General features: G+C 24.0%; 3 protein-coding genes across 3 annotated transcripts; 1 reads left to right on the top strand and 2 right to left on the bottom strand.

Annotated features, from left to right (window-relative positions):
* Positions 1–2,523: 2,523 nt before the first annotated feature.
* Bm8608 (Uncharacterized protein) lies at positions 2,524–3,288 on the top strand (the record flags this gene model as incomplete). Its single annotated transcript, XM_043078789.1, has 3 exons — positions 2,524–2,680; positions 2,753–2,901; positions 3,172–3,288. The coding sequence occupies 3 exons, from the start codon at positions 2,524–2,526 to the stop codon at positions 3,286–3,288; spliced, it is 423 nt and encodes a 140-aa protein (XP_042934723.1).
* Positions 3,289–6,865: 3,577 nt separating this feature from the next.
* On the bottom strand, positions 6,866–9,385 carry Bm8609 (Uncharacterized protein; the record flags this gene model as incomplete). Its single annotated transcript, XM_001896439.2, has 4 exons — positions 6,866–7,117; positions 8,256–8,384; positions 8,877–9,008; positions 9,350–9,385. The coding sequence occupies 4 exons, from the start codon at positions 9,383–9,385 to the stop codon at positions 6,866–6,868; spliced, it is 549 nt and encodes a 182-aa protein (XP_001896474.1).
* Positions 9,386–12,724: 3,339 nt separating this feature from the next.
* Positions 12,725–15,114, bottom strand: Bm7884 (Uncharacterized protein; the record flags this gene model as incomplete). The annotated part of the gene is made up of 7 exons (XM_043078788.1): positions 12,725–12,778; positions 13,130–13,334; positions 13,473–13,616; positions 13,818–13,922; positions 14,368–14,511; positions 14,825–14,904; positions 15,070–15,114. The coding sequence occupies 7 exons, from the start codon at positions 15,112–15,114 to the stop codon at positions 12,725–12,727; spliced, it is 777 nt and encodes a 258-aa protein (XP_042934722.1).
* Between the last annotated feature and the right edge of the window lie 3,828 nt (positions 15,115–18,942).

Below are 18,942 nucleotides of genomic sequence, written 5' to 3'. Positions count from 1 at the left end.
TTTGGCATAATTCAATCGTTGATTATTAATTATTTGTTTTTCTAACACACTATCATCCTCATCACTAATTTCCTTAATTTAATTCATTTCATTTCAAATGTAAATTAATTTTTGATAAAGTCATTCGTAATTTTTATTTAATTAAAGTTGACGTTATGATTTTATCTATTCCATCAATTAATTAATTAAGCTAATGAAAAATGCAAAAAAAGAGATAGAATACCCAACAATTCATAATAGCAAACAATCAATTAAATAATATACAATTAACTATGAATGCATTTACCTTTCTTTGTAATTTATAATTCCTTAAATTATATGATAGCATAATAAAGCCATAAGTAATAGCAATAATAATAAGAAAATACCGGAAACGATATAATAACCGTTTAAGGCATCTGACAATGCTTTCATATATTGTTTTACTCATCTAAAATGCTAATTAATTATTGAAAATTAACTCAAATGAAAATAAAAAGAAAAGGAAAGGAAAACACTGTTAGACAATAATCTAATAATTCTTCAAGCATTTTATAATTAATTTTAACAGTGAAATGTAATTAATAGTAATTAGGACAAATTATGAATGGTACTTTTTGTTGAATAAAATAGTATATAATTACAAAATATATATATATATATATATATATATATATATATATATATGTTAATCAAGGTGATAAGTATGTAAAGATCTAATAGGAATTTACAAAATACTTTTAAAAAAATACAAAAATTATTTTGAAAGAAATTAAGAAAATAAAAGAGCAAAATATTTTAAAATATTGAATAATTTATAAAAAACTAAACATTTGGCATGCATGAAATAACTAATAATTGAAATTTATTCGTTTTTTTTTTTTTTTTTTTTGTAAAGTAATTATTGTCATTAGTCTATGGCTGATCTAATATTTCCATTTCATTTATACAATTTTATTGATTTAACAGTTGTACAAAGAAGACGTTAAATTAATAAAATAATTTACATAAAATATTTTATCCTTATCGACAACAATATCATGAAGGTATAACGTAATAAATCATTTGATATTTGAATTTGATAATTTCAATTTTATTATAATTATAAATTTCATTAAATTTTTATAAATTTTTTAATATTATAAATTAATAGGAATTATTACACTTCTATCGTAATAATAAAATCAATAACTGTTTCAATCTTAAGCTAAGCTAATTTTAAATTTTTAGCATTTCATTTGGACAAATATATCATATCATTATGCTAATATACTTTTTTTTTTTAAACCTTAATAGACAAGGGCAATGTGCTAGTGTAATGAAGCTTAAATTAAATTAATCAAATAGATTATCAAATAATTTTTTGCTCTAATAAATAAATAATATATTTAAATATTCCATAGTAAATTATTTGTCAATAATATTTGAATGTAATTTTGATTCCTAATATTCTTTTCATATACCTATGCAATAATTTAAAGCAAAGCTTTATGAAATAACAATAATTAATTTCATCGCTCAATGAATTCTTCACTTAAATAATTCATTTGAATATCATCAAATTCTTTAGATCATTTATTTTTATTTCTTTTTTTTAAAAACATCCCATCTTTTTGTTAAATATAAACAATATTAGTGTGGTAATGAAAGCTAATGCAAGGTTTTTAATTTTTTTTAAAATTATAAAAAGCATTTAGATTAAAGAACACATTAAGTTTTACCAAATTATTCCACTTAAATTATTTTTATTATCAATAAAAATAGTATTTGTGCTATTTATGCATGCACAAATTTAAGCACTCAATTTTTTCATTTTTCATTCATTTAAATCAAAATTTAACCACCTTTCGTAACATAGTTTACATTGTGACTTTGAAGATATAAGGTGTAACTTTGAAGGTGTTTAATTACTAATTAAACACTTATGTATTTCATTCTAAATATATGCAAACATTGGAATAATTTTAATGAGAACTAAATAACAGTCCAATAAGGGTGATATCTCACAAGTTTATCAGCTTAAGTTAACATTATTTGTGAAAGAAAGTGTAAATTTTGCATATTCTTTGGATAAATAATTGCTAGCGCTGTTTTTACTTAATAATTATCACAAATGCTAGTACCATTATTATTGTTGATGTAAGCATTTCTTATTTGTTTATTGCCTCAGTAAATGATTATGCAAACAATTAACAATATGATAAGAAATATTTAATGATTAATTGGAACGATTCTTGAATTGTGCAAATTACTAAACTCATAATATTTCTATTGATCATTAAGCATATAACATTTAGTCTTAACAAACAAATAGTTTATAGGACCGCAAATTTTTTTTTTCAAAATTTATAGTTCTATAGTTAATGAAACTTATGAATACCAACTTTTCATCTGTTAATTTCAAATGCTTAATGAGTAAAAATTGACAATGATAATAATGTTATGTAATTGAATTAATAAAAGCTTATTTTAAGTTCTGAACCGCAAATGTAGGTTTCAAATATGACACAATCATTTTGATACAAAATTAAAGAGGGAAAACAGATGGACCGATCTACCATAAAAGATGCAATCATTCGCAGATACCGGCAACCGCAGATGACTCCGGGTGACTCTGAAAGCAGTATATTATGTCCACAGCGCTCCCTTATCACTGATAGCCTAGAGGAGTCGCTCAGAACCGCACAGCAATTGAAATTTGGTATCTGAACATGTGGGATTGATGGAATTCCATCCTGGATCTGGAAGGTCTAGCACTCCATGCTAATTCCAGGCGCTTATTGTGAAGTGCTGAAACAAAGCTACCGACCTCCTAGATGCGGTCATCACCGCCTTGCACAAGGAAGCACAGTCATCGAGGTGTCACTTTGTACCTTGCAGTTGATAAAGTTTTTGCGATGGGCTTTTCGAACCGCTCTTGCGGTATTTTGATTTTTGTTCTCAGACAACCACAAGTGTAGTAAACGGAACAGTCAAAGAATTCTATGTGACATTTGTTAATCTCACCAAAGCATCAGTCACCTCAGCAAAACGGTTTGTGGCAAACCTGGCAACATTAGGGTGTCTCTATAAATTACTCTCAGGTACGTCAATTCACTCTCGGATTCTATTCAGACAATCAATGACTTTTACAAACGTCCTTGGATGCTAAGGGATTGACAACGTTAGAAAAGGTATACCAGAACATTCCAGAAGCTCTTTAAAAAAGTATGGAACAACAAGCATCTGAAGAAAACCGCACTTGACCACTACGTCTACTCTGGCGCACGGGTCTTAGACAATCTACCGTCGTCACCTGCAGCTCCTTAAACGGTTTCATCAGAGCTATTTCAGCTTACTGATCACGTGATCGATATTACTGCCTTCGAGCAGATAAGGATCAGCAATAGAGGTTATGATGCTTAAGATAAAGTTAAGTTAGGCAGGTAAAGTTTTCAAGATGGATTATTTTCACCTCCTTAAGATCTCGTGCTTTATGATGATAACTATCACGGGGTATCACAAATAAATTTAAAAAAAAGTTGATGAAACTAATTGCAATTAGCTTAATTACTCAAATACACCAATGCAAGTAATCGGGACAAAAATTTGTGCAAATGAAAATGAATTTAATTGAAAGATAACATGTCAATTGTTAATGATATTGGTTAAACATATTAATCTTTCTCTAATAAATAAAATTATTTGTATAACTATACATTTGAAAATTTTTACTTTCAAATGAATAAATTTCATAAATAATAACATTTAAAGTGTTCAGTTAATAATCAATTTTTGTTTTTATATCTTAAGTCTTTTGCAAATATTAATTTCAAATGTGTTGCAATCATTTGATATAAATTAAAACAAGAATTCATTTAAAAAAAAAAAAAAGAAAAAAACTCCAATAAGATAAATATTCAATTTATTGCAAAATAAATGAACAGGAATTAATAATTATTCGAATAACAAACGATAGTTACTACGTCAACTATTGAGAATTTTATATTTAAATAATTCAAATTTATATTCATTAAATTAAATAATATTTAGAGAGTAAAAATTAGTTACAATTAAAATGAATAATAAAAAACTAATTTAATTTAGTAACTGTAATAAGTAAACCTAATGCACTAATTTAAAATAATTTATTCATTGAAAAAAGAATTTTGTTTTCAGTAGTCTGTTCCATTTCAGTAAACCATTAATAATAGCTTCGATCGTCTTAAAGCCTTCATTTTTCAATAGCTTATTGGAATTTTATTTTGCAAAGAATATAAAATAATTTAAATAATTGCTGATATCTCTTATATATACTTTGGTCTATTTAATTTAATGCAAAATGCAAGATATGAGCAAATGTCGCACTAAAACTTTAGCAAATATTTGTTCTAATAAAGATGCATGGTAGCAAGTAGCGATATGCAAATTGCGCTTCGGTTGAGATTTAGAATAAACTACTTGCGATGATTTTGGAAGAGATCTTATCATCTGCTGATCGAAATTCGAAAGTATAGAATAGAAAAAGAAAAAAATAAAGAGGAAAAAAGGAAAGAGAAATTTTCGTTTTTATTTGGAACTGGTTTATTTCATAAAATTTTAAATTTAATTATTTAATTTTAAACTTCTCAAATTATGAAAAAAATTTCGCCCTAATAAGAAGTGGAAAAGCTTATGTGTTTATATAATATTTTTGCTAAAATACGACAATATTAATGATTTGTTAGAAAGATTTTATCCTCTCACTTTTTGTTTATATGAAAGAGTATTGATTTATTTGCATATGCAAATAAATCACAAACGTTTTTTACAATCAATAAGTAATATCTATAAAAATTATTAAACCAGTATTAAGCTTATAAAACAATATTGTTGCTTTAGTGAGATTGAAACAATTAATACTTCAAAAAAAAAAAAAAGATAACGATAATATAAACTTTTCAGTTTTCAATTTTTTAAATAAAATAAAACGAAAAAGAATTTTTTTTTCTTTTTCGTTATTGGAAATGATAAAAGCAATGAATTAATGTTTGCTATTTCTAGTTATCCAGTTTATTCTCATTAGAAATAATTAGAAATGACAATCGAAGTATTCAATAAGATGAGAGAAATAAAAATTATTTTAAAATTTAAAATTAAAATTTGGATAGTTATCATTAAAAGCTTTCATAAAGCAAAAAGAAAAATAAAAAACGATTTAAGAAATGTTTTCATATAAACACAAAACAATTAAAAAATTTTTAAATGCTAAACAAAGATTTTTGATTTAAAACTTTTTCTCCTTTTATTCACGATTTTTTTTAATATTTTTAAAGAAATGTTACAACAATAAAATACGTTTTTTTGAATATTTCCTATATTACAATTTCTAATTGAAAAATCAATTTTTTATAATTTTAAAGAAAAATTTTCTTTTCATAAACAAAAAAATTGAAAAATTGTAAAAAAAGACCAAACGACAAAAAATTTTCATTAAAAATTTTTTTTCTGTTTTTGTTATTTATTATTTTATTTTGCATAGAAACTTTTTGTGTTATTTATCAGTTCATTTCTCGAAAAAAAAAGAAACATTAAAATGACATATTAAAAAAACAATGTATCATTTTTATATTTTTTTTTCTGAATCAAATGATATTTGCAGAAAAAAAGAAAAAAATTGAATGTAAATAAAGCTATAAATTTTATTGTTTTAATATGATTATTAGAAATATACTTATATAAGCATTTGAAAATATAGTAGAAATAAAAATTCATTTACATCATTTAATAATATGTATTTCTTCTAAATTTTCAATTAATTGTTTTAAACAAAAAATTTTTTTCAAAATTATATACCTTTGATTGAGCGACAAATATACGTCAACAGTACGTGTGTTGATTACGTAAAATTTGTAAGAGAAGTAAAGAATTTCCAAAAGTTTATGCTAATTTTTTATTAAAATTACTTTGCATTTATTTGCATAAAAGTACTTTTTTTTATTGATTATGCATTATTTTGATTTTTTAGCAGTTAATAGTTTTTATTTTCACGTATTTTGGATTAATTAATGTTACATAATTAATTATCATTTAAGCATTTTATTGAATTTATTAGCTTTTGAAAATATGAACGATTTATTGAAATTTACAAAATTTTGAAATTTAATAGCTATTTTTGAGAATAAAATTCACAGACTTTAGAAATAATTTCCGAATTTATCAGTTTAGTTTAGTCGTTTTTTTTTTAATTTTTAAAGTTTATTAAATTTTTTAAATTTAAAATATAGACAGAATATTCAGGAAAAAAGAATTGAAAATAACATTAAAATCATTTGAATATTAAATCAATGTGATGGGAAAATATGATCAATTACTGTTGCAGCAATGATAAGGTGATGATATTGTGATAAAAAAAGTAAATAAAAAGAAATGCTGACAAAGAAAGCAAAGGAGAGAGAGGGAGAGATGGAGAGAAGGAAAAGGAAACATATGGTAGATAAAATATTTAAATATAAAATATAATTTAATGTAACTTATAAAGAATGCATTTTTTTCTTTCATACTTTCATGTAAATTATAAACTGCTGATAATAAATTGATAAAAATAAGATTCAACAATTTTACATATTAAAGATTTTATTGATTTGATGAAGAAATAATTTTTAACTAAAAAACAAATAAAAAAAAAACAATAAGGAAACAAAAGTGAAAGGATGAAAAAGCGAGAAAAAATAATAATTTCAATCCCTTTTTTTATTCGTTCTTTTTTTTGCCAAATGAAATTATTAAAATTAGAAATTCAAAAAATAAATGAATAAAAAATGAAAATGATAAATTCAATCTTATCAGATTTATTCACTAGTTCAATTTTTATTGATTAATAGAAAAAATTGCATTTAGAATTTCTATGTAATCATTTCAAATTTTATTATGAATGAGTTCGTCGTTTGACAATTGTCAGTTTACCGCTTAACGGATTAATGATAACGCCACGACGTTTTGCTAATTTAGATACAAATTTTCGATCCTGTGGTAATTGCCTATCAACTGGAACATAAATACGATTAGGTGGTGAACCACGGAACGGATTTATTCGATATCTCGGCGACAGTGGTGCAGGCAAAGGACGGCCATGTTCCGGTGGACACGTCGGTAGTTGCGATGCATTATATTCACCGTGCTGCAGTTATTAATCATTTATAATGACATATTGATTTTTCAATTAAAGTTAAACAAAACAGAAATCTATGTGTAGAATGTTGTAAATTATGACAGTGGTATAGGTAAATGATGACTATTGATAGCTAAGAAAAAAATCAAACGCAAATAAGTAAACTCTGCTTGCAAAAGATATAAATGAAATTTTAATGGACAATGTAAGAGGAGTATGTTTGTTAATGAGTTATATCTTACGTGGCATTACTAAATTCTTACGTAGCATTATTAGATTCTTACGTAGCATTATTAGATTCTTACGTAGCATTATTAGATTCTTACTTAGCATTATTAGATTCTTACTTAGCATTATTAGATTCTTACGTAGCATTATTAGATTCTTACGTGGCATTATTATCACATGCTTCATGATTTGAAGTTAGAGTTGATCATTAGGAACAATCGATATATCCTAGATGAAGAGGTCACTTTTTGGAGACATATCTATTGCCAGTAGACAATATATTAGTTCAATTCATGGCATAGTTGATAATTCTTCATTGTGATAACAGAATTGGCCTAGCACAATTAATATCCTAATAGTATGAGTGTGGTCTAGTGATAAGCCGTATTTGTGTAAGAATGATAACACTGACCATATAATCAGTATAGTAAGTGCTTTGGGTATGATATGAAGATTATTGATGTTGCTGATATGATAACAGTAAATGATCAGTGATTGAGAACTGCGCAATGATTCAGAGCTGCAGACAGTTATTTATGGTTTCATACTTTTCATACAGTTTTTAAAATGTTTTTTGTTTTTAAAATAGTTGTAATAGAATTATTTATTCACATGTTAAATTATACAAATAAAAATTTTGAATTTACAAATTTTAAATGACCAAAATGAAATCATATAAACGATAATTAACAACTGATTTATTTATGAATATAAACGATAATTAGCAACTGATCTATTTATAATACTTATATTCATGTAATTAATCAACCATAGTTTTATGGATGTTGAAAAATGAGAAAAAAAAAGATAGTTAGAGAGAGAGAAAAGGAAAAAACATTCAAGTAAATTGAAGATTTTCTATTTTATTTCAACTTTCAACTAAAAGATTTTTTTTTAAAAAAAAAAAAGAAAAAATTACTGTTGGAAATTCGTAACAATGCCGAATGGGCGGACTTGGAGAGCGCAAATTACGAAAACCTGCATAATGGGAATGCGGAAGATGTTGTATAGATGACAAATCAAAATCCCACTTTTCAGTTGGTGAAAGCTATAAATTATAAATTAATTATTCATATAAATATGTCATGTAAAGAGAGGAAAAGGAAAAGAGAGAGAGAAAAGAAAAATGAATGTTTTTTTTTTTCAATAATAGTCGGATAGCTTATCATTTCTTGGATATTATATATTACACTAATCGTCATCACTGCTTCGGTAATAATATCACTTATGGTTTCTTTATCAATAATGATAACACTGAATTATCAAGCTTAGAAGCATTGTTAGTTATTTTACTCTATTATTATTATTACTAATTATTAATGAATAAGCATTGAATCCTTAAACTGTTTTCTTAAAAATAAAAGTTTTTCTTCAAACTAATATCATTTGAACTAAAAATTCATTCCAACTGCTGAATAGAATTTCTTTTACTAATCATTGTAATATATTTGAAATGTTTCATTTATTCATTATTTATTATAAAACTATGTAAAATATTATGAATTTAGATATACAATAAATAAAAATATATGAAATGTACAAATTTAATTTCACTTCCACTGATAACAAAACCAATACGTAGATTTTTGCTTGGAATAACTTCTTGCAATGAACGTCGTAATAAGCCACGCGGTACAGTAATTACAAGTGGTTGTTTAGCCTTCATGTTTTGCTATTTTGTTAAAAACTTTTATTAATTTTTATTCGCGCACACATTTATATAATTCTGCTAATAAAAAAAGAAAAAAGAGAAAATTTTCGCCTTTTACTGATTAAAAAAAAAAAAAATTATATGCAATAATTTTAGTAGCAACCATATAAATATTACATTAATATTATTTAAAAAAATTATACAGTGAATGAATGAATTTATTATTTTGAAAAATCATATAATGAGCAAATGAATGAAGTAATTGTTATTATTTTAAACAATCTATAGTGAATAAATGAATTATTTTTTCGATAAATAAAAAAACAAAAAATGTGAATTTTTTCGTAATATTTTCTTATTACCGTTCGTTTCATTCGTGATGGACCTTGTTGATTCATAATAATTTGAAGTCAGCTATATATAAATATGTACGGAAACTTTTTAATTAATCAATTCCTGTATATTGGAAATGATTATTGATGAATACAAAATTACAACAAATAACATTACAATGCTATAAAAAAAAGGAAGTTGAAAGAAATTTTATCATCGGTAAGTAATTACATTTTCATTTGAATTATTGTGATTAGCTACATGAAACTTGGATAAAATTAATTTAGCTAACTGTTCATTGTTCATTTATAACTACTAATTAAGCGCAATTAATCAATCTGCTAAATCAATTTTTAGTTTAAGTTTGATTAAAATTGACTTTTAGAAAAATAAAAGAAAAACTTTTTTGTGGATAATTTTTTTATTATCGTTTGTTTTATTTGCTATCAATTTTTGATTTTAGATTTAATTGAAATTAATCGAATTAATTGCTAATTGTATCATTAATTTCGATTTGACTAAAATTGATTGTGCTAGCTAGTAATTATTAATTTACATTATCTGAAATTAATCTTATCTACCAGTTTATGTTTGTTTGAAGTTAATTGAAAGTGAAATTTAATTAGCTACCAAATTGCTAATTTAGACTTAACTGAAATTGACATAATCAAATATTAACTATTTGGCTAGATTTGACTAAAATTAATCTGACTAGTTGCTACTAATTATTGATTTAGACCTGGCTAGAATTAACCAAACCTGCTAGTGTTATTTATAAATTGCCAATTATTAATTTTCAATTGGCTGAAGTTGATCAAAATATTTGCTAAATGTTGTTTTAAGTTTGATTAAAATGACTGCTAGTAATTGTTAGCTTAGTTTTGATTGAAATCAGCTCAACTAGCAACAAATTCATTAATTTATGCTTATGACTGAAATCCATATAATTAATTGATAACTACTGTGCTAAGGTAGTATTTTACTGATTATTAATTGTTTGATTTAAAAGTCAATTTAGAGAGAGAGAGATAATTGCTGATTTTCAGATTTAACTGTAATTAATCAACTGGCTAATAGTTGTTGGTTTAAACATAATTTGAAACTGATCTAACCAATGCTTAATCAGCCGCTAACCAGATTTACAAGTATCAATGAATAATTTATAAATTATTAATTGAATCATTTTATAGTCATCAGTTTTTCTTTTTTCTGGCATATTAAATTATATACGAATATTTCAAATATTCAATGGTGTAATGGTTTGACCTTTTCTTTTTTTTTGAGCTGACTTTAATTAAGAAATTTGATGAGAAATAAACTTCAGAAAAGTTTCTTTTTTTTTTTTAAATTCGTCACTCTGCAAAGAATTTAATTTGAAAGAAAAAAAAGATTTGGACGTTATTGAAACGAAACTAATAGACCAATGAAAAAGAATCAGTATTAAATATCAGTTTGGAATAGAATTGGAAATGCTTTAAAGATTTGGCGCTGATAAATGAATTCCACAAAAATATTTAAAATTTGTAAATAGCAAAAATATGTATGAATCAGTTATGTAAATGGAATTTTGAGAATGCCGGAATAAATATTAGCTTATGTAAAATGAAACATTCGCAAATACCGGAACAGAAATTTCTAGGGTTAAGTTATGCATAAGCTAAATAAGTTATTGTAAAATTAAGTAATCAGAAATATCAGAACAAAAATGATAAATGGATCAATTATGTGAAATTAAAAACAAAAAAATCAAATTTTAATTTATTTATCAATCAATCATTTTCATAAATTCAATTATGCATGCATTATATATTTTTTACCACACAATTACATCGCAAAAATAAAAAGCTTTTTACTGATTTTTAAATTTTGAATCATTTATAAACATTTGTTAAATTACTTTTCATTAACACTTAAAATATTCTATAAATCTTTTTTCTTATAGCAATAATCATATTTGACTTCATAATTATGGCAAAATTTTAGTAAGTGGAAAAATTTTTTAATATTAAAACATATAATATAATCGCTTCAGATTTCTTTATTTTAAAAAAAAGGAAAAAATTTAATTTCATTTTATTTATATATTCTAAATATAAATTAAAAATTCTCACTTAAATAAACATTTGTTTTTATTTTACTCACTTAAAATTAAAATGCATTTCTTAACAGCATCAGTTTATAATTTATACATATTTGTTTTAAATTATGATTAATACAAAAAAAATAAATCACAATTAATTAGTATCTGTTAATACCTTTTTTAATGTAATAATATCTTAACGATATTACTTTTACTGAATGATTTCGACTAATTAATATACACTTGAATTTTCCTATTAGTAATCCGTTTTTTTCCCGATTATATATTTCGAGAATATGAAAAAAGTTTTTATCATGTTTCTTCTGACTATCATTTGACATTTTTACACTCATTTCTACTGCTGTATCAATTACGCTTGATGTAATTTCATCACCGCATCATATTTCGTCCATTTGTTTCACATTTCAAAAATTTTCGCTTTTTTTGAAACGCAATTTTACTTTAATATAATAATTACGGTACTGTATATATTTAAATTGTTAACTGAATAAATTATTGACATTTTTTATTTCTCTTTTTTTTTTATCAAATTATTAATTAGTAAATAGCAATGCTCTTTCTTTGTGAAAATTTTTTTTTTCTGAAATTATTCGTTATATAGCGTCTAAAAAATTACCAGGCCTAAATCCTTGACTTGTAAGCATCTGAAAGGTTATCAGGCTTAAATCCTTGACTTGTAAGCATCTGAAAGGTTATCAGGCTTAAATCCTTGACTTGTAAGCATCTGAAAGGTTATCAGGCTTAAATCCTTGACTTGTAAGCATCTGAAAGGTTATCAGGCTTAAATCCTTGACTTGTAAGCATCTGAAAGGTTATCAGGCTTAAATCCTTGACTTGTAAGCATCTGAAAGGTTATCAGGCTTAAATCCTTGACTTGTAAGCATCTGAAAGGTTATCAGGCCTTGCTTATCACTATGATAAATTATTACACGTTTCTTCTACGAAACCTATGCACTTGTGCAATAGATAGTGTATAAAAAAAGAAAATTGAGATATATATATATAAAAAACCTTTTACCTTTTTTCAGTCCTTACAATGCAATGTATACAATGCATGTTAAAGGTCACCAAGTGCTTAACTTTGCTATACAGGTATGTTAAGGAGATAAAGATAACTCTGATAACTTTGTTTGCAGCATTAGCATATTACGTTTTTTTATTTCTAATATGTTTTAATTAAATTTGTGAAATTCAATCGCATTATTTTTGACAAAAAAAAAAAAATTTATTTCGTACAAGGGAATTTTAGATAACGATGAATAACTTCATCGAGAATATCGCAGTGATAACAAAATTGGTGCATTTAGGAAAGTGATAAGTTGTCATTTTTATACCAATTTGTCACCAATGCCGCATTCTAAAACTAGTATATCAAGTAATTTATTAATTGCAAAATCATTTTTTCCTTTTTTTCTTTTTTTTCTTTTCATAAAACTTTCCAATTCTTATAATAAATGACAAGTTGATTAAATTAAATTTTGATTATTGACCACTCAATTAGAGTAAATATTTGACGATTCATTAATTTTTTAAACCTATCAACCAAATTTTTCTGTGTTTGAAAAAATTTCGGAAATTCTTTTTTTTTTTTTTGTCACTGTTAGCATTTAATTTTTAAGTAGAAAAACTTTAAAAAGTGTACTTGAAAAATATTAAAAAAATGAAAAAAATCGTAATTTTTTTTTAAAATATCTAATATGAAAATGACCTTTTTGCTAAAACTAAGCACCATTGAAGGACCATTTGAGCATTTCAACTCGTAGATACGGCCGTTGTCGCACACCTTATAATCTAATTTCCCTCTATCAGTGCTATCACCAACTGAGCATGTGATAACTCCCAAAATACTCCCTTTTTCATCGCCTAATTCGCTTTTACTATTTGATGTATAACTATGAATGGATCGTTCACTGCTGAAGTATAATAAAACTTTTTGAAATATTATTTAAAAAAAAGCAATAACGTATAACAAAAGTAATAAAGTTTATAGTAGCAATAAATAATAATAAGTAACAAAGACAATAATAATAATAATAATAAATAAAATAAACTTTTCGCTGCTTATAAAAACATGTCCAGTTTTTTTTGCGATATACTTCGATTCCGTTGCTTTCGGGAAAATGGGAATTGAATAGTGAATTTGACCATTTCGATCCACATAACCACGGGTATTGATTTCAGCATCGGTGATGTAGCTGAAATAAGATGAGAAAATTTTATAAATAGGTTATAATTTTTAAGAAATTAAATTTTTTTTTTGAAGTTTTTTAAAACATTTACAGTTAGACTAACAAATGATAAAAAATCAAATTAACTTTTTTATTTTCTGTTTAAATTAAATTTCAGTTCTGGAAAGTGAAAGAAATTTCTTTATTGAAGAAAAGCAATTTTGATACTTTTCAGCAGACGGATCTAGATTATTTACGCCATAATATGATCCACGTTGAATTCTTTCTTTTGATCTTTTCGTTTGACCACCGATCGATGACATTTTCCGTTTGCTATTGGTGTTCAAAAAGTTGTAAAAGAAATTTGCCAATAACATTAAACAAACAGTGCAAGAAAAATTCTTTGATTAAAATTAAAATTTGAAATTTTTAAAGTCTAAAAGTTTAATCGTAAAATGTTTATAGTAATAAAATTTGTAGTACTTTGAATTTTTATAACATTGTTTTAGTTGTAAAAAGAAGTTAATATAAAAAAAAAGAAAAATCAAATTACAAAGAAAAAAATTAATTTAAGAAAAACTTTTGCATTTTTTTCTTTTTTTTTTACTTTATAAGAAATATATGCATCTATATAAAAAATTTTACTTCATAAATCTATCATTTTATTTTTTAATTTAAAATAAAATGAGCAAGAAAAAATATCGAAGCCAACTAAGAAAGAAAGATTTAAAAAAAAATCGCAATCGCATCATTTTTATTTTTTTATTAAAATAAGTACTTAATTTCATTATTTGTTAATCCCTTCTTTCGTAATTCCACTTCGTCGAAATAATTTTTAGACTGTGAAAAAAAACCTTTCAAACGTTCACAACTTAGCTTTAATCGTTCACTACCCGATAAGCTGACGCTTTTTCTTTTTAATCTAAACAATTTGATAATTTATTTATTAAAGTTTATCACATATATATTTTGAAATTGTTTGAATATTTTTGGAAAAAACGATGAAAATTATTGGCTTAAATTATTTCAGAAAAATTAAAAGAATTCCTTTTAGCTTCTAATATACATTCATTACATTATAATGAGATTTTCTATCTCACTTCTAATTTTTATCTGAATCATTTCCTTTTTTTTTGATATGATACAGGACGAGAAATAAAAAAACAATAATTTTGTACTTAAAATTCGAGTTGTATTTTTTACAGGAATTTTTTTAATTTAAACGTGAACATAACTTTTTATCTGATAACGTAATTGTCGTATCATCTGTTGATATTTCAGGCTTTTTTTTATTTCGGTGATTTGGCCAGAGTTCCTATGTTTGAAAAAAAATTTAATTATTTTATTTATTCTTAAAAATTGAAAAATCATTTTCCTTGTTTTTATTTGAATAACTTCGTTGCTTCTTCGTTTTCTAAATAATCTGATTATAACATTTGCTTAATTCTTTCGTTTTTGGTCTTTTTTTACTGCAAATTACCCTGAAATTCAGTTTGCATGCAGTTACAGCTTTATGATCGCCCATTTTAAAGCTTTAATAAACAAAAAATGATAAATAAATGAACTGAGTGACATATTTATGACGCGCAAAATGCATGCAAAAGGAAAAAATGCAATAATAATAATAACAGTTAAATAAATAATTTGTTTTATTTGTTATCAAATATTGTTGTTTTTTTTTAAAAAAAAATTTCATAAAAATTAATTCATTGTATTATTGATAAAAATAAGTATTTGAATTGATACTAAGAATTAAAATCTATTACTTATTGAAAAGCAAAACAATTGCAAATTAAATTTGCATAATTTTAGCAAATACAAAATTTCATCTAAAAAGCATACAATTATCAAAAATATTTATCCATTATTACTTTTCATTTCTGTAATGTGCTAAATAATTAGTGCTAAGAAAGAAAATTCTGAATCAGAAATTTATACAATAATGAATATCTGTAATGAAAATAATAGTTAGTAAAAAAAGCATTTATAAATTATTTTATACATGATAAATGTCAAATAAATAAACTTATTGTCTTTTAATATTATTTGAATTTCATCAAATTCTTTCATTGTTAAAGTTAAAAATAAATAAAAATTGAAATTAAGCATTAAAGAGAAATACTTTTTGCACATATTAAAAAACGAAGGATAATTGTGACTACAAAAAACCAATTAAACATTTTTTAATAATTATGAAAATAAAACTTTATGAAATAAAAAACGAAGACTGAATACATCAAAGAATTATTTCGAAAATAAAAAAGTTAGCAGCAATTTAGTTAGCAAAAAAAAAAAAATTAGCAAGAATTAATTAAGCACAATATTTAAATAATTAGAGATAAATTAGGGTAATAGTTTTAAAGTGACAAAAAATTTATTTTTATTTCATTTAATACTCAAAAAAAGAAAAGAAAAATTGAAGTGATAGAACACTTAACAAATAATTTTAATGCAATATTAGCAAAAATTTTTCCTTTTTCTGATAGAAAATAAATTGCATATGTAGTAGTTGCAAACCGAATTAAAAAATCATTTCGGTTTAGTTGACGAATCACCATTACACTAATATTTTCTTATTTAATATACATTTATTGTGTAACACATTTAAAGTCTTGAGCTAAAACGCAAAACTTTTCTTTTACTTTTAAATGATATTACTTTTTTTGTTTATTAGATTGAGCATTTACAATTAAATGCAATAATTTAAAAATTCAATTAGAAACAAAGAAAAAAAAAGTGCGAAATTATATGCAATAAAAGGAATAAGAGAGAAATGCTAACAAAAATATAAAAAAATAAGAAAAATTTAAAAAGAATGATAATCAATTTATTCGGTAAATACACTTTTTTGTTAATTTTACAAATTAATGGAAATTTTTTTATAATAGAATGTGAACGAAAATAATTATTATTAAAATCGTTTTGGTTATTTTTATAATTTTGGCATGCTTATTTAGATAGCATTATCACCATGCTGAATTGATAATATTGTTGTAAAATTTATATCATTTAGCTCTACCCGATATAACCATTAATTGTTATCTTGGTATTACTATTATAGTTTTGATGAAAACATGATAATATATCACTTCTTCTGTACGCTTTGTGTCTTATAGAGATTTTTGAAAAACTTTTAAATTCTTAGTAAAGATTAAATGCATTTGAAATTGTTAAAGATTCAAACATTTGAAAAAAACAAACGATAAACTATTGAAATTCTTAATAAGCATTAAAATCATTCGACGTTTGTTTCGGTAAATACATTTTACAGCAAACAATTAATAAAATAAAAACAAAAAATTTTTATCAAAATGATTGAAATAACTAAATGAAATTAGAAAGAGTAGGCTAAAGACTGAAAAATGCATCATCAATTAATTTAATGCATTAATCTGAATTAACAAAAAAAAAAAAAAAAAAAAAAAAAGAGAGAAAAGGATTAAAATGAAATAAATTCATTGATATTGTCAATTTCAACTTTTGTAATTTTAGTTACAATACTTCTTTGTTTGATAAAATAACTATTTATTTGTTAAAATAACTGATAGCAAGAATTATGATAATTGATAATATCTATATCTGTTGAATATGTTATGCTAGCAATTTGATAATATTTATTAAGAAATGTTCACAAATAAATAAGTATTAACAGAAATGATAATATTTGAATTTTTATTAATGGAATAAAGTGAAAATAGCTAAAAATTTTGCTGTATATTTAGAGTATTTAAAAAGATTAAAAATTAAAATAAATGTAAAAAGATGAGGAAGAATTGTTGAATATGTGAATTATTAAACATATTTATCATATATAGCGGAGGAAATGATCAGCCTTTTTCTTCACGTGTATTCCACGTTGACGTGTAAAATTTACGTATCATTTCAAAGACTACAGTACTACATTTACTTTATTATTATTGTTCTATAATCGAAGTATTTGCGCTAATTATTATTATATCATTTATATAGCACTTGATAACACAGAGTCCACTCCACTTATCACTTATCAGTGTGTCAATATGCTTTGGAATTTCGATGATAATATCTTCTCTTCTAACTGCATATATAGTTTATTCTGAATCTCAAACTTAGTTTGCACGCATCCCCAAATGCTACATTGTTTTTCTAAATATTCGTTTATTTATGCAATTTAATTTACTAAAATTATCGATAATAAAACATATTTGTAAGTGGAGTGTTACTTACAAATAAGTAACATTGTTAACTATGAAATTATGACAATAAATAATTTGTTGTTATCATTTTTTTTCTATGATATTTATTTAGCTCATTTTTTTCCTTTTCTTTCTTTTATCATCAACTAATTTGTTTTAAATTTCACTAAAAGTTATAAATAAAAATTACTTAGCTATTATATAATACATTCATTCATTTATAATTGCAAAGTGATATTACCCTAAGTAAACAATATCACAAGTTAAACTAATACTGACAACTTTTTATCACATTTATGTCAACAAACTATTCACTTTCACTAAATGTTATCAGTAGCAGTAATCAAAACTCATCACATTCCTTTTTGACATTTTATGCACAGCAATTTTAACTTTCTTATCAAAATAAAATGGCAAAATGAGTGTAAAAAGAAAAGGAAGAGAGAGATGGATAGAGAGAGAGAGAGAAGGACGAGTTTAATTTATAAAGGATAAAAAGTGAGCTTATAAAAAAAAAGTTTAGCAATTTATTTTTGTTTTTTTTATTAATAAAAAAAAATTGCTATATAATCATTGAAGAAATGGTCAGCTCTTAGTACAAATATTTTCATATTTCATCCATTAAAAAATTCATTACAACAATGAGAGCAATTCATAATTGCTTATATAACTGATAATATCATAGTCAATTTAAAACTTTTGGTAATCTGGACTATTGCTATTAGTAATCAATGCATTAGTCTAAGGATTCATTATAATATTTTTATATTTTCTCATTTTCTTTTCAAATTATACAAATCAATAATTATCTTTTAAGTAGTTAATTATTACAGATAATTACATCCAAATAAATTAATTTTATAAATTAAAAATGAATAGAGCTGCAAAATATGACAGATGCTTCTAAATGTTCTCCCTGCCAGTGGTAATTTGATAAAATTGAGTTGAAGTGTGTCAGTGGAACAGCGATGGGTGGTAGTGCGAGAAGGGAAAGGTAAGGGAATGGGCAGGGAAAAGGTGTGGGTAAGGAGTCTGGGAAGTAAAAGCGGGAATGGTTCTAGCATTGGTTAGTTTTTGATGATATATTAATTGAATTATAACAAATGTGAGTAAAACGTCATTTCTTCCAACATAATGAATTATTGCTGTTGCAAAAATGTTTGTGTTTTAATCAATAA

Source organism: Brugia malayi (genome assembly GCF_000002995.4).
Source record: "Brugia malayi strain FR3 genome assembly, contig: Bm_v4_Chr2_contig_001, whole genome shotgun sequence".
NCBI lineage: Eukaryota > Metazoa > Nematoda > Chromadorea > Rhabditida > Onchocercidae > Brugia > Brugia malayi.
The sequence above is the reverse complement of the archived record's forward strand: the minus strand, read 5'-3'. Positions and strand labels throughout refer to the sequence as shown.